The sequence below is a fragment of the Humulus lupulus genome, chromosome 9 (genome assembly GCF_963169125.1).
Source record: "Humulus lupulus chromosome 9, drHumLupu1.1, whole genome shotgun sequence".
Classification (NCBI taxonomy): Eukaryota; Viridiplantae; Streptophyta; class Magnoliopsida; order Rosales; family Cannabaceae; genus Humulus; species Humulus lupulus.
In genome coordinates this window covers 14171413-14188764 of record NC_084801.1, presented here as the reverse complement: position 1 = coordinate 14188764, position 17352 = coordinate 14171413, and the positions used below count along the sequence as shown (strand labels likewise).

The 17352-nt window shown below is 34.8% G+C and overlaps 2 protein-coding genes across 2 annotated transcripts; one reads left to right on the top strand and one right to left on the bottom strand.

Moving 5' to 3' along the window:
• Positions 1-14149: 14149 nt before the first annotated feature.
• Positions 14150-14832, bottom strand: LOC133799448 (putative invertase inhibitor). Its single transcript, XM_062237465.1, has one exon. The coding sequence runs from the start codon at positions 14744-14746 to the stop codon at positions 14150-14152; it is 597 nt and encodes a 198-aa protein (XP_062093449.1). The 5' UTR covers positions 14747-14832.
• A 717-nt stretch (positions 14833-15549) lies between these two features.
• LOC133800714 (uncharacterized acetyltransferase At3g50280-like) lies at positions 15550-17098 on the top strand. The gene has a single exon (XM_062238747.1). The coding sequence runs from the start codon at positions 15596-15598 to the stop codon at positions 16955-16957; it is 1362 nt and encodes a 453-aa protein (XP_062094731.1). The 5' UTR covers positions 15550-15595; the 3' UTR covers positions 16958-17098.
• The last annotated feature ends 254 nt before the right edge of the window (positions 17099-17352 follow it).

Here is a 17352-nt window from a genome sequence, read left to right as displayed (position 1 = left end):
GCGTGCCAAACGATCAAGGGATTAAGATGACGACTTTAGAAGAAGCGCACAATACACCATACTTAGTTCACCCAGGGTCGACCAAGATGACTCACGACCTTAAAGGTTTATATTGGTGGCTAGGAATGAATAAAGATATATTAAAGTGTGTGTCTAAATGCTTGGTATGCCGGCAAGTGAAAGCAAAACATCAGTGGTCTGCAGGCTTATTGCAACCACTTAGCATTCCATAATGGAAATGGGATGATATAGCCATAGATTTCATGATGGGTTTGCCACGAACAAGTGAGCATAATGATTCGGCTTGGATAATAATAGATAGATTAACCAAGTCAGTTCATTTCCTGTCTGTTAAGACTTCGTACACAACATATCAATACGCAAACGTTTAAGTCCAAGAAATAGTACGACTGCATAGAAACTCTAAGACAATAGTATTCGATAGAGGGTCGGTGTTTACATTGAGATCTTGGAGTAAGTATTTCCTGCTGATAGAATTCTCCTACAACAATAGCTACCAGTCAACAATCGGGATGGCACCCTACAAGCTATTTTATGGAAGAAAGGCCGATCGTTGTTGCATTAGGACAAGGTAGGAGAAATGCAACTACTTGAACCTGAAGTTGTTAGAGGAGCTTAGGATGTAGTAGCGCTGATTAGACAGCATATGCTCACTGCTCAGAGTTGTCATAAAAGTTATGCGGATGCCAAGCGGCGTGATGTGGAATTCAAAGTCGGAGATCAAGTTTTCTTAAGAATATCTCCTATGAAAAGTGTGAAGCGGTTCGGGAAGAAAGGCAAGCTTAGTCCCAGGTTTATAGGTCCTTTTGAGATATTGGACAAAGTGTGAGCAGTTGCATATAGATTAGCCCTACCGCCATCTCTAGCAGATAGTCACAATGTGTTCCACATCTCGATGCTGCGTAGATATGTGTCAGACCCATCTCACGTCCTCAAATATGATACGATAGCACTCCAGAAAGAATTACGGTTAGCATCCTAGATAGAGGGATGAAAGAATTACGATCTAAGAGTTTTCCGATAGTCAAAGTCCTATGGAGAAATAATACTGAATGGGAGGCAATGTGGGAGTTGGAGGAAGACATGTTAGATCGGTATCCAGAATTGTTTGATAAGTAAATTTTGGGGACAAAATTCTTTTAAGTAGGGGAGAATTGTAGAGTCCCAGAATTTTACTTAGCTAGTTAGATAGTAGTAGTAGTAGCAATATCCAGTATTAGTTTGTAGTATGTTAGATTCCGTGGATTTTGGTTCAAGTCGGGACTTAGTTGGAAACTTCTAGCAATAGTTATGGATTTTATAAGTTTAACATATAGTTTAAGAATATTAATTATAACATAAGGTTTGATTAATATTGCTGGTTATTAATATGATAATTATTATAACCTAAGGCTTAGATAGAGCCAATAAGAATATGACACTTGTCATGAGCATGGTTATTCCTAAGGATTTAGATAGAGCCAATAGGAATATGACACTTGTCATATGCATGATTATTAAGAAATTATTATTTTAATGATAAAATAAGAAAAATATAAGACTTAGTCTTCACCAGAATCTGTTAGGAGCATGACATTTGTCACAATTTTATTTATTTGTGGATTAGGTTGTTATTTAGATAATTAAATAGATTTTCCGTAACTTTAGGGTACTATAACTTCCGACCTATTTGTGACCTAGTTATATTATGAATTTCAAAAAATAGTATTTCTATAAAGTTGTAGATAATTTAATTAACTTTCTAAAGGTATAAAGATGGTCTAAATCGGAGTCTTACAGCTCCAGTTATGTTGATTTTACTACGGGTGAGTTTAGAGTTACGAGATTTAGGGAGTTAGAAGTTAGGATTCTATTTGTTTTTATTATTTTTGTTTTTAATTTTAAAAATCAAGCTTTGACTCCTTAAACCTCTCTCTGAACAATTTGACCAAGTCCTAAGCCTTTGACTGAAGAATATTCAAATATTTTCAATCAAATTCATTATTTTTATTCAAAGCCAAAAAGAAGATTTTTATTCCTAGAACTCTATAAATAGGACTTAGAACCCAGCCCTTTCCTTACTCTTCAGCTGTGATCATACTCCAAGGTGTTAGTGAGAACATAAGAGTGATACACTTGGGTGGGAAAGGAAAAATCTTATCATTCTCAAGCTTTACCAAACACTTGGGAAGTAAGGATTAGAGTATTTCGGTATTGGAGTTAGGCCAATCTATAAAGTCAACAAAGGTTTTTAAGTTCTTTGAACTTAAGGTGTCTTTTCGGTAAGTTTTCTCTTGGTGGTTTAGTTCTAGTCTTTTCATTCTTTATTCTTTAGAAATACGCACCATTTGTATTGTTGGTTTTAGGAGTGTTCCAAATCCCGTCTTTGTTCTCAAATATCTCGGTGTTGGTAAGGAAAATAGGATAGAATTTTGTATGCTTATGTTATATTTTATGTTATCTTATGTTGTGTTATGATATGTCAACATTATGTATAGTATGATATTAGACCTTGGACATATGACTTGTCTAGCTAGCAAGCCCCAATAATTTATGGGCATATGACTTGCTTGACTAGCGAGCCCCACCAATCTATTGGGCATGTGACTTGTTTAGTTTACAAGCCTCAAGTAGTATAATGGCCATTGTAGTAGTATATGACATATGTTTATGGTATGCTTATAGTATATGTTTATGGTATTTTTTTTTCATATGTTATGATATGATTTTATGTGTATGTTTATGGTGTTAGTAGTTTTTCCTTGCTGGGCATTAGGCTCATTCCTTTATTTTTAGTGTGATGCAGGAAAATGAATATGGAAGGTGGAAAGATTCTTGGTAGCTTGGCTTGTGTGTTGAGGATGGATGGAATGTGTGGACTGCGTGTCGATCGAGGATGAAGTTATTTATTTTTAGTCTTTTAAATCATGTTTTTCCGCATTTAGTTTTGTAAACAATTTTCTTTTATTTAAAAATTATGTTTTATGTTTTAAATAATGGGTACCCATGCCATATTTTCTATTATTATGTATTTGATACAATATTTCGAGATTTAATAAAGTTATATTATTTCTTATGTATCTTTCCCAAAATAGTAGCTATGTATAATAGATCTAATGGTCCAAGGTCTTAGAAATAGTTGGCTCATTACAGACAAATACAATATCAAACAAAATTTATGTAATTTATGAACAAAATACATATATACAATCACATAAATATACAACATCTGAAGTAAATATAAAATTAAGAGAACATACCTCTTAAAGGAATCCATATGTAATTCTCTTCAAAGTCACCATTAAATTCACAAAGTACCGCAAATGACCTTTTGAAGGAATTCAAACGATAATACTCTAAAACGTACCCATATAATAATTAGCCCAAAATAGAAAAAATTGGTTAACAATTAATAAATGTTCAAAAGAAACACAGAATAAAATGCCCAAAAATCTAGCTGAAATGCTCAAAATGGAAAAAACAAGGTCGAAATCATAATAACTAATTGAAACACATACCACTGAAATCAAGTTCGCCACTATAGCAATCCAGCCCCGAGACCAACCAACCCCGACCACGAACTATCACACGCCCAAAAAATGTTTTCCCCGTCGATCCCAAAAGCCGCCCTGTATCACACCAAAGGTTGCCCCATCACTGCCACTGAGCTAAGGGAGAAAGAGGCAAGAGAGAAAGATGAGAGAGTGTAGGTATGTGTTGATCTTGATTTTTGTCAACAACACAGAGTCTAGAAAACGACAAGAAAGTAATATAGAGCTTGAGAAAGTAATCTAATGGAAAAATAAAGAACACAGAGATTTATAGTGGTTCGGCTCCAGTGATTGGTAATGACCTACGTCCACTTGATACTATTATTAATATTGATCTCCCAAGGTGTGATCAAAGAACTAGAGTTCCTGAGTTTCACAGACCTTAGAAGAAGAAAGCAATACAACGATGGATAATAGCAGTATAATTCCCAAAGAAAAAGAGCGATCCTCTTCCTTGAGCTATCTCTTGTGTATTTATAGGCTCAGGAAAAGTTACATGAATTATGAAATAATATATATCCTTAATGATCAGATCTGCAGGTCATAATGAAGAGATATTCTCGGATATCATCATAACTGTACAGATCTTTACATAAATGAATGGAATATACGATCAGGTTGGTCGTATATAAAACTTGATCTTTTCATGTGGAAATAATGCTGGTCGGTAGGCAAGCCGTATCTCTGCTATGTGTCCGCCACATGTCGTAAATCCTTGCCACATCATCAGCAGCTGATTTATGGATAAACAGTATGAGCTGATGAAGAAGAATATGTTAGGGTTAGGAAAAATTATTTATTTATTTTTAATGAAGGGTTAGGAAATATTAAATGAATTCTTCTTTTTTTCTTTCTCTTTTTAAACACTAAATGACTTAACATTTTGAAGGACATGCTTTGGGTGTCCTTAATATTGTTGTGTTATTAAAATAATTTTGCTAGTCATTTACTTCTATAATGTCGAGTGATATACTGTCGACATTGGATAGCTCATAATAATAGTTATTTTAATTGAACCAAATCCTAATAAATGAATGAGATGTAACAGACTCTCTATATTTACCGCTTTTTATTATTGAATTTATTTATTCTCATTCCCAAAATGTTTAATTATTTTGTAGCATTTATGTTATTCCTTTGCTAATTTTTGTGTTTAATTTAATCATTGTAGACACAGCGGGCCAATTTACGCTACAATTAACCTCTTTCTAAAGTAAAATTTAGGTATAATCTACCACATCCAACTTCTTGTAGCCAACCTCATCTTCCTGTCGTCGCCCTCCTCTTCTGTTGGTAACCTCGTTTTCTTGTCACAAACCTAGCAAAACTATTGCTAGGCTCATTTTTCGTTGTAAGTTCATTGCATTACATCTTCTTCGTAGCACACACTTAGCTTCATTCCTTGTCCACGACAAGCGTCCACCCTCTCTACCATAGGCATGGAGCTCAAACAATATCAAATTTGTTTTCAGAGCTTTTTTTTTTAAGTAGTTGCTTTTTAGGGTTTACATAAAACAAGTCATAAAAACATTTAATTTATGGTCTTCAAAATAATAACATTTTATTTATGTTTTATTTTCATTTCTATATTTTTTACTAAATTTAATTTAGATTGTATTATTTAGTTTTGAATTTAATAAAAAATAAATAATTGTACGTAGTTTATATTTTTAGAAATAATTTTTTTTAAATAAATAATTTTATATATATGGAAAATAAAATGTATTTTAATTAAAAATCAGGAATATACTTTTTCATTTATGGCAAATAAAAATTAAGAAAGGGCTTAAATATTAGTCATTTTTTTACTATTTTTATATTAAAACATATTTTAAAATTCTATATATAGGAGGAATGTAAATTACAAGACAACTATTTAAGAAATAATATATCATTATTTTTGTAAATATTATTTTTTTTACCCAAATGGTAGAAAACCTTTTAAAAAAATAATGGGAGAAAAAAAAACATCACAGCCATTTTTATACCAGGCTGAAAAATAGGTATATTATTTTTTATTTGCTCTAAAATTTATTTATAATTACCTTACTATATATATAACAAATAACAAAATAAAATTGGGTTCAGAGTCATTAACTCAATGTATATATATATATATATATATATATATATTGCCAAAAAAAAGCTTAATGTTTATATAAATAAATCAAACAAATAACAATGAGAAATTGAGTAAAGATGCTAACTCAACAATATAAATTTATATGAATATAAATAACAAAAGAGAAATAGGTCCAACCGTGTATATGTATGTATCTAATATATAATAGACGCAAAATAAGAGAAGTCAATATATGTATAATTATAAATGTAATACATGTCATTATATTTATCATAGGGTTATAAATGTAATATAAGTTAAAATATTATAATATATTGGGGCATTATATTTGCACCTAAAAAATATATAGGCACCCGGTTAATTAAAAAAATTAATTTTTAAAATTCTCTTCAACACTTTTTCTCAATATTTTTTTTGTTGTTCTTTAAATTCTTTTTATTTTTTGGTTGATTTCAATAATTTTATATTATCTTGTTTTCACAATTTTTTTTAAATAATGTATAATTTTTTAGGAAAAAAATCACTTTTGGCAAATTTTTATATATTTTTTGTTAAAATTTTTATTATTATTTTTTTTTGTAAATCAGCAGTGCATTTCATTACTCTCAAAAACCAATTTACAAACAAATGGCACCCACTAAAAGGGTCCAAACATACTTCTTTAATCTGTACAATGGTTATATTCTATTTATAATACAGTATACCATTCAAGATCTTTTGCAGATACTTTTTTTGGCCATACACTTTGGATTCTAATCTTACTAGCTGCTTTAATCTTCTGTACAATGCTTGTTGGATTATCAAGGGAGGATAACCAAAGACTTTCATTTCTTGCCCTCCATAAATGGTACACCGGTGCAGCCATAATTACTGAAAGTACCATTTTCCTGAACCTTGTTGCCTTTATTCTGCCAATCACCCTCATAATACCAGGTAGTTGGCACGCAGATATGCCCCAGCAAACCCAGTTCTTAACCTGTTGAAGACACTCACTAGAAAATGGGCAATCAAAGAAAAGGTGAGTAGTTGTTTCATCTGCCACTTTGCAAAACTGACACCTAGCTTCAGGAAGAACATTGAATCTATATAATCTTGCTTTAGTCTTCAATCTGTCTTGGATAGCTAACCATAACGTGAAACTATGCTTTGGGGTATTCAATCTCCCCCAAACTTCCTTGCTCCAATTAACCCGTTCATGTACTGGACTGAGAAGTCTGTATCCCTCTGCAATCTTATACTTTCTTTGAGAAAACAGAACTAAATCCACAAGAGTCTTCACTTGGTCTTTAATTGCTACAACCTTCCTCCAATACCAGCTACCATGAACCGGGGCAATGTAATCCCACCATACTCCATCTTTTATGTACACACTATGCACCCATCTAACCCACAAATTGTCTTCTTTGGCTGCTACAGCCCATACATACTTGAACATAGCAGCTTTGTTCCATTCAGAAATATTCTTGAAGCCTATACCTCCTGCTGCTTTAGGCTTGCACATGCTTTCCCAAGCTATTTGCCCTGCTCCAACCATCAGCTGTTTACCTGTCCACAAGAATGCTCGGCAGATAGCTTCAATATCTTTAATCACCTTCCTGGGCAGCAACATAATTTGACTCCAATAGGAATGAATTGAGAGGAGAACAGAGTTAATCAAGACTGCCCGTCCTGCAAAAGAGATGTTCCTTGTGCTCCAAGACCTGATCCTATTAGTCATTTTATCCACCAGCAAGCTGCATTCCTTTGCAGAGATGCGCTTAGCACAGATGGGAACACCTAAGTAGTTGAACGGTACATCACTTTTCCTAAATCCTGATACTTCCAAAATGCGATGGACCTCGTTAGAGTTCATCCCACTGCAGAATAGTGCAGACTTCGAAGCATTAGGTTGCAGTCCTGATGTTTGCAAAAATAGCGTGAGGCCTTGTAGTAGATAACAGATGCTCTTGTAATCACCATTGCAAAACAGTAGGACATCATCTGCAAAAATTAGATGATTTAGCTTTAGCTCCTTGCACCTATTATGAAAAGTAAAATCTGATTTCTGGCCAACTTTTTGCATTATTCTAGTGAGGTATTCCATTCCCAGCACAAAAATAAGAGGAGACATCGGATCCCCTTGTCACAACCCTCTTTTAGCCTCAAAATATCCATGCATCGACCCATTAAGCATAAGTGAAAATCGTGGTGTTCTTATACATGTCATGACCAACTGAATAAAATGCTCAGGGAAATGGAAACCATACAACACTTCTTCTATAAAGCTCCACTCAATGGTATCATAAGCCTTTTGTAAATCTAGCTTAATTAAACAACGGGCTTTTGAAGATTCTCTCCCATAATGACAGACTAAGTCTTGGCAAATCATTATATTGTGCGCGATGAAGCGACCTTGAACAAACCCTCCTTGATTTTGCGCCACAATACTAGGGAGAATTGTTTTGAGCCTCGAGCAAATCAGCTTCGTAGCTGCTTTATAAATGACATTGCAACATGCTATTGGCCTGTAATCCTTTACTGTATTCGGGCATTTGGTTTTGGGAACAAGTGCAATCACTGTGGAATTTATCTCTTTAAGCAGCTGCCCAGTCTTTAAGAAAGAGATAATAGCTTCAGCAACTTCATCTCCAGTTAAGTCCCAGTTTTCTTGGTAGAAGAAACTCCCATAACCATCCGGACCTGGTGCTTTATTTCCAGGGATTTCAAAGATCACTTTCCTAACCTCTTCTTTTGTGTAATTTTTCAATAGTAGCTCTGATTGGGACTCTGTTACTTTAGGACCTTGATTCATCACTCCAGCCAATACTTTCTTCCTTTGCAGCATCTTACTACCCAAAAGTTCCTGATAGAAGTTTAAAAAAGCTTCAATAACTTGTATAGGCTCATCTACCCGATCCCCTTTTGCATTAATAATAGATAGAATTTTGTTTTGCCTTCTTCTCTCCCGAATACTGATGTGAAACAATGTTGAATTCTCATCCCCATCTCTAGCCCAATTCAGTTTAGATTTCTGCTGCAAAAAGGAGATATAATCCTTGTGAACCTTTGTATACTTGTTCCTAGCCTCCAACTCCATGCCATGTAATACAGGGTTTAAGGGTTCACACTTAAGCCTATTTTGACATTCATCTAGGTGATCTCTAGCTTGAATTTCTGCACTAATTATATCAGAGTAGCCTTGAGTGTTGATCTCCTTGAAAACTGCCTTTAGTGCCTTCAACTTAGTAATTAGTCGATACATTTTTGTCCCTGTAAAATGTTGCTGCCAGGTCGCTTTAACCTTCTTAAAATAATCTGGATGTGTAGACCACATATTGAAATACTTGAAAGGCTTCCTACCACAAGGGACATTTGAATAAACCGTGAGGACAGCTGGAGTATGGTCAAACAGCCCCTCATTCAAAAATATTGTCTCAGCATCAGGGAATAAACTCAGCCAAGCTTGGTTTGCTAGCACACGATCTATCTTAGAATAGATTTTGTCTTCTCCATATTGTTTATTGCACCAAGTATAACAATTCCCACTATATTTGACATCCTCAAGTTGTCTTATATCTAACTCTATTGCCAATCCGCTCCTCTTTTGCTAAGATATCATTAAAGTCACCCATTACAATCCAAGGACCTTTAACAGTCAGATCTTGAAGGTCTTTCCAAATCCATTTCCTCCCCTCCTCATCATTAAAAGCATAGACATAAGTGACAAAATAGAAATTCTTATTGTCAACAGTTGTAACTCCAAGATGAATCAACTGGTTAGTACACTTGATGATATTAATATGAAAGCTAGAAGGGTTCCAGCTAACCACGATTCGCCCTCCTGAATGCCATGCATTATTGGAAGTGAAGCACCATCCAGTAAACAAATTCAGATATAAGGCTCCTAGTTTCTGAGCCTTCACTCTTGTCGTGAGCAGACCAACCAAACCAACTCTCTGAGAAGAAATGAATTGCTTGACTAACCTCTGTTTTTGTTGGTTGTTAATCCCTCGGACATTCCAGCTAATAATTTTATCCATTTGAAAGATGAGGTGCTCCCCCTCCTCCTGTATTTTCACTTTGAGTTCCAACTTCTATCAATTGTTGACACTGTTGTTCCTTATGTTCATTTTGCACCAATTCCCCACCATTCGATTCTAGGGCCTAAAATGAATTAGTAACCGAAGTGTTAACTGGAGGGTCCTTTGCTTTAACTTTCCAAACCTTTGTTGCTGGTTTGAATCCATCCGGATCAGTTCCTGTGTTCAAATTAGGTGCCATATCCTTATTCAATTCTAGTGTTGTCTCTCCCGGATCAGCTGGAGTCTCTGTTTTCTTAACCACCCATTCTGGCTTCCTTCCCTCTTTTCTCCTACACACACTGGTGCCATGACCCATTCCTTTACAGTGGTCACAAATTATTGGTTTCCACTCATACGTGACAGCCACTGAAGTGTTACTACCATGCTCATCCTCAAACCAAATCAGATCTGGAAAATCTTGCTTCAAAGAGACTTCAATGAGAACCAGAGGATAGCTTAACTTGTCCCTAATTTTAGTGATAGAGTCGACCATCAGAGGCTTTCCCACTTGGCTAATAATCTTGAATAAGGACTTTTCTCCCCAATATTTCAATTCAAGGTCATCCAATTGTACCCAGATTGGAACCGATTGAATGTCCTGCTTCTTGAAGTTAACATTAGGGTCCCATGCCTTCATAATAACTGGTCTCTTGTTAAAGAAAATATACCCCCCTGAAATCACTTGATCCCTGTACTCAATAGAATCAAATCGAATTAAGAAAATTCCATAAGACAACATGCCCACTTTGTCAACCTTATCCTTCCATACACGTCGAGAAAAACCCTCTATAATTGACAACGGTGGATTTCTCCTAGAACATAGCACACCATAGAGGATTTCCAGTAATCCACTTCATCTTCAATGTCTTCCATAGTTATCTTAATTTTCTGTTTTGCAGCAGAATTGGCAAATTTGGACTCCATATTTTGCATTACATTGCCAGATCTCAAGATAGGAGGTGTGACGTTCTTACCTTGAGAAACCGCAGATGCCGTATGCCGATGAGCTTCCATGAATTGCTTAGCTTCCATGACTTGAGCAAATTTCAAACGAATTTCTTCTCGCTGTTGGTGCTCCTTCAGGACTGTGCTAGGTGAAACCTCCTCAGAACCAATCATAGATGACAGATGACTTTCGACATGCTCAGCTTCAATTTCCTCATCTGAGAAGTTTATTGGTTCAATTCCAAGAACTTCATCCATGGATTTTGTCTTCCTTACATCAGAACTAGAATCAGGCCCTCGTTTTTTCTTTTTCTTAATAGATGATTTAGGTTTGCTCTGCATCTTCGCCCTCGTTTTCGCCATGGCACCAGCTCAGAGAGCCGAGAGAAAGCTAGAGATAGAAAACCTCTATTTTATTTAAATATTTAAAATATATATTATTTATATATAATTTTTAGAATATAAAATGAAAAGAATTAGAAAATATGAGCATAAGTTGATAAAAATAAATATTATATATTAATTTTTAATAAAAATAGGATGTTTTAATCAAATTTTTGGGATGCAAATATAATTACTCTTATATATTTTGTGAAAATAGATATTCTTTGAAAGATGACACATGACACTAGATTATAGAGAGAGTGCAAAAAACAGAGTATTATAGTCTCATTAACACTCTTTTAATTAAGGAATAATTACATATCCTACGGTAATATAAAAAAAAATTGTTTTATACGGTACTTTTAATAAATTACAAAAATACGGCTTTTCTCACCCATAAATTACAAAAATACAGCTCCCCACCCACCTGTGTATATATATATTTATCTTTGTTTTATTTTTTTGTCTTAATTTTTAATAAGAATTTAAACATATCAATTAATATAATAATAAAAGTAATAATAATTATAGTTATTGCCTTTAATAAAATAAAGTAGATTAATTTATTTTTATTTAAAATAAATATATTTATTAATATTAAAGTTAATATTTATACAATTACTCAAAAAATAAATAAATATTTATACAAATTACAATATGCTGTTAATTAAAATTAATATTAATAACTATATGTTATAATATATAGTTAAAGATAATCACAATATTATTATTCTTTATAAAAATATTATATATATATATATTTTAAATCATAGCTAGTCAAGTCTCAACACTCAATGTTAAACCAAAATCATAATCTAATCCAAGTTTCAAGTTTTGTTACAAAAATATATTTAAAGTTAAAAAATTAGTTTTGTAAATCTTTGTAATAATCATGTTAAATAAATTTATAAATATTTATGTAAATGTTAGTTATAAAAATAAATTTTTTAGTTGTGAAATTAGTTTTGTAAATTGTTGTTACAAAAATGTAAAACTTGTTTTTAAAAAAATATTGTATTTCACCACTATATTCAATAAAGTGTTTTATAAATAATGAATATCTTAAATTTATATTTTTAAGTTGTATAGCATAAATATGATGATGCATGTAATTTTTTGGTACAATATTGTAACAATATGAAAAAGTATAATAATTTTATGTATATTTTGTTTATGATTTCTTAACTATAAAATATTTTCGTAAATATTAGTTACAAAAATATCTTTCTTAGTTGTAAAACTAGATTTGTAAACTATTGTTACAAAAATAAAAATTTTAGTTACAAATTTGTTTGTAAGTTTTATCTACAAAAAAATAAAAAAAATCTACAATTCTATAACTGATTTTGTAAATATTATTTACAAACACGTAATAGATATTTACAAGTTCGTAACATATATTTACTAGTTTGTAAACGTTGATCACAAGAAATTATATTTTACAGCTTTTATCTATGATTTTGCCACTCCGTATTTACAATTTTGTCATTCCGTGATTTTATCCAAAAATTCCGTATTTTTGTAATGTACCGTATTTTTCAGATTTTTTTTAACTTTTAGTGCATTTTTGTAGATTTCCCTTTAATTAATTTATGAGTTTTGTTATTTGGTACCTTAAGATGACAAATATTATATGAGATGATAGTCTACGATTTGTTAACAATAACTATAATAATTTTTAAATTAAAATATATGGTATCCGAAATTAAATTGCACAAATAACAATATATTAACTTATTGTAGTGTTTAACACCGATAATGCCCCTTAAACGATACTCTTAATTTATATTGTAAAATTCTGACCAATAAAGACGTGTCAACATAGGCATAGCATTAAATGTTTTGACCAAAACAATAAATAAAGTAAGTACAACTTTGATATTAAATTAGCAACCTTTGCTACAAGTTTTGCTATAATATTCCCATAAACTTTTATTCATAAATTAATATTATTAAGTGTTGAAAGGGCCTCATTCTAGGTACGCCTTACCTACTATTACTAAAAAAAGGCAACCTCACCAACTCAGCCAAATTCACCAATAAATCAAATTTGAAACGGCGCTATTTGAATAATGATAAAACCTGAGTCAATTCTTATCCTACCTAAGAGCATTCCCAGAAGCCATTGGGTGTGCTCCAAGATAGGGCGGGGCATAAAATTCAAAAAATAAAAAAAATTGAGTACACCAACCTTTCGAATATTGAAAAAACCGTTAACGGCATAAACCGCCACTGTTCAGTCGGTTTGAAAAATCTGTATGGACCGACTAGTTTGAACTGAAACCGACCGAACTTATAAATATATATAAGTAAGTATTATCCTTATGGACTTTTAATTATGTTTTCAAACTTCCAAATTTGTTAATGTAACTATGTTCTATGTATTTATGTTTTAAAAAAGCACAAAAACGGATTTCAACCATAAAAAAAATTTAGTTTTTTTTAAACTAAAACTTTTAAAAAATTATGGAATTTTTTTCAAAAAAAAAAAGAACTTTGATTTGGTCGGTTTAACCGACCAAACCGCGGTCCAAAACGGTCGGTTTTTTTTTTAATTGGTTTGGTCGCACTACAAGAAATATAGATTTTAGAGGCGGAATTATTACCGGCGGACTAACTCCGCCGGTAATGTGCAGTATATTAGCGGCGGAGTACTGGGTCCGCCGCTAATACAAAATACCCGTAACTGACTTTTCAAATTTAATACCGGCGACCATTTTACCGGCGGGATAAGGGATATAGCGGCGGGCCGGGGTAGCGGGTTATGGTAATACCGGCGGAACCCGCCGGTAATAGTTTAAGACCGGCGGTGAAATACCGGCGGACCTCCGCCGATGCTGTATTACCGGCGGACCTCCGCCGATGCTGTATTACCGGCGGAGTAATACCGGCGGACCTCCGCCGATGCTGTATTACCGGCGGACCCCGCCGGTGATGTATGTATTACCGGCGGAGACCCGCCGGTAATACTATTATAGATGTGTGTTAAAAAACTCTTAGTTTTTTTCACTCCTCATCTCTCAGACTCGCAGTCGCCGCATCACCGCACCGCCACTCCACCGCGCGACGTTCTCCAACCCTCCGTCCACTCCGTTCGCCCTACCCTCCTCACTCCATACCCTCAGTCACTCCGGCGTCACTCCTGCCCAGCCCTCCGCCTCCGCCTGGAGGCCCTGGCCTGCCATTCTCTTCGACAAAGGCGAAACAACGTGCTTTTTGGTTTCATCGGTCTCCTTAAACCCATCCTCACACGTCGATGAAGCGTCAATCACCGAACTCAAACCTATATTCGCGTCATCGTATCGCTTCGCCTTGTAATCCTTCACAGCCACTTTGATTGTCAACACCGCATCATTAAACAGCTCCATACAGTCTCTCAAGCAAGCCTTCACATAAGGGTCCAATTTCTTCTTATTATTGTCATTGTGGAGAAGGTGTTTTATGAAATGCCTAGTAGAAGTCACGTTGTTTTTGGTCAATCTTATCGAGACGAGACCCAAGTCTCGGAGATCGGCGCACCGGCGACCGTCGGGAGAAGACTCGAAGGAGACTGTGCAAAAGTTGTAACTGAGATTTGGGTCGGTGTCGGAACACTTTTTGCAGGTGCCTTGGATGAGATTTGAAGAAGAAGAAGCTACTAGGGAGAGATGGAAAGTTGAGAGGATGAAAGAGAAGGAAAGAGGAAGTAAAATATTGAGGAAAGGAAAAATATGAGTTCTCATGATGAACCCGCCGGTAATAATCCGGTCAAACGGTGTCAGCGTTGCACAACACCGGCGGACGCCCGCCTCTATTAATCCGCCGGTAATAGTGCAATACCGGCGGGTAGTGTCAAACGGTCGGTAATGGTGATAATACCGACCGTTTATTAATGGCGGGACTTTACCGGCGGATTTCCGCCGGTAATAACAAATACCGGCGGATATACCATGTATTACCGGCGGGCTCCTCCGCCGGTAATGGTGATTTTTGTTGTTGTGTCGGTCGATTTTTGGATCGCACCAATCCGGACCAAAAACCAAATTCTAGATTTTATAATATGAAAAAACCGCTCAAACCGACTAATGTTCAGCCCTACTCCAAGACATTGATAAATGTGGAGAAAAAAAGGGTCAAAATAATACTAAGTACAACCAAATTAAACTAAGAAAAATTACATAAAATATTAATTTTTGCTGAAAAATTACGTTTTTATGGTCAAATATTTTTTTCCTTCAATTTTATGGTTTTATGAAAATGTTTACATTTTTATAATTTTTTTTAAGTTGTTTTTAGGTTTTTTTTTTTTTTTTGTGTTTTCATGTTGTTTTTAGTTTTTTTTAATGTTTAGTTGGTACAATAAATTTTTTTTAAATAATTTTTTAATTAATTTTACTAAAAAACTTATTTTCATAATTATAAAACTTTAAAAATAGTATTTTAAAAAACTTGAGTAAAACATGACAGTAAAAAATGTAAATACAACAAAAAAAATGTGTATTTAATTAAAAAATCTCTTATATAAATTCCAGAGAGAGAGCCCGTACTGATAAGAGCCAAATAGACAGAAAGATAGAGTGAAGATCTGGACCATGATGAAGACTCCCAAAGTTCACCAAATTTCTGAGTGTTTTGTGAAACCTGAGAGTGCCCCAGAAGAATCGAAGCAACCCCTGTATTTGGGTCCATGGGATCTAATAATGCTGTCCGTCCACTATATCCAAAAGGGTGTTCTCTTCTCCAAACCAAACCAAGATTATGATGATGGAGATTTCATGGAAGCTCTTCTGGCCAAGCTCAAGAACTCCCTCTCTCTCACTCTGGTTCACTTTTACCCGCTTGCAGGCCGTTTCAAGACGCTGCTCCAGTCTGAAAATCCACCTTCGTGTTTGGTTTATGTGGATTGCAGCAATGAAAGCCCCGGAGCCAAATTCATCCATGCAACTCTCGATATGACTGTGTCTGATATTCTGTCACCCACTGATGTGCCTTCGGTTGTCCAATCTTTCTTCGACCATGACCGAGCAGTCAACTACGATGGCCACACAACGAGCTTGCTTTCCATTCAAGTGACTGAGCTAGTTGATGGGGTCTTCATAGGCTGTTCTGTAAACCACGCCATTGCTGATGGAACCTCTTATTGGAACTTCTTCAACATGTGGTCTGAGGTCTTTCTAGGTACTACAACTATCTCTCGTCCACCCATTTTCAAGCGCTGGTTTCCTGAAGGTCACGGCCCAGAAATCAGCCTCCCTTACGCGCACCCTGACGAGTTTGTTGGCCGATTCGAAGCACCCGAACTGAGAGAGAGGGTCTTCCACTTCTCGATGGAATCATTAGCAAAACTCAAAGCGAAAGCCAATGCAGAGTACAACACAACCAAAATCTCCTCCTTCCAATCTTTGTCTGCACTTATTTGGAGGTGCATAACTAGGGCGCGTAATCTACCACCAGAACAAATTACCAATTGTAGATTGGCAGCCAATAACAGGGCAAGATTGGATCCACCCATATCAGAAAATTACTTTGGGAATGCCTTTTATCCAATAAGAGGATTTACCACGGTTGGTGAGTTGCTGGAGCATGATCTCGGATGGGTTGCGTGGAAGTTGCATGAGGTTGTGAGCAACCATAACGACAAGGGAATTCGAGGGTTACTAGAGGATTGGCTTGAGACTCGGCGTGTGTTTCAACTCGGTCAGCTTGTTGACCCTTTCAGTGTGATGATGGGGAGTTCGGCTAGATTTAACAAGTATGGGATTGATCTTGGGATGGGGAAGGCAGTGGCTCTCCGCAGTGGTTATGGGAACAAGATGAGTGGGAAAGTGTCGTGCTACCCCGGACACGAAGGAGGTGGAAGTATTGATTTGGAGATATGCCTTCCGCCGGTTACTATGTGTGCTCTTGAGTCTGACCATGAGTTCATGGAAGCCATTAATTATTCACTCAAATGATATGCAATACAACATGGGATAAGTTAAACTTATTAGCTCATTTGATAATTTGTTGGATGCATGGCAATATCATTAAGTCAAGTCAAATTCTGCTTGACTACAATATGAATAATTTATTATATATGTTTATCATAAAATGATTAAAATAAATTAATTTGTGAAAATATCTTTTTTTTTTTAAGTCATTTTGCTCTATGACCTAATTTTGATAATTTTTTGCAAAATGACATATGTCTAAAATTTCGACCAACTGCCTGAATATTTCGACTAACTTCTTCTGAAAATTTTGATCAGCTGCCTGAAGTGTCGGAGACCATTTCACAAAAAAATTATCAAAATTAAACCAGAGTGCAAAATGCACTTCATAAAATAAGTCATTTTGCCAAAGAACCCTT

Coding starts and splice junctions, on each gene's coding strand:
- LOC133799448 (XM_062237465.1), bottom strand. CDS start 14,746: ATGAGAACTCATATTTTTCCTTTCCTCAATATTTTACTTCCTCTTTCC.
- LOC133800714 (XM_062238747.1), top strand. CDS start 15,596: ATGATGAAGACTCCCAAAGTTCACCAAATTTCTGAGTGTTTTGTGAAA.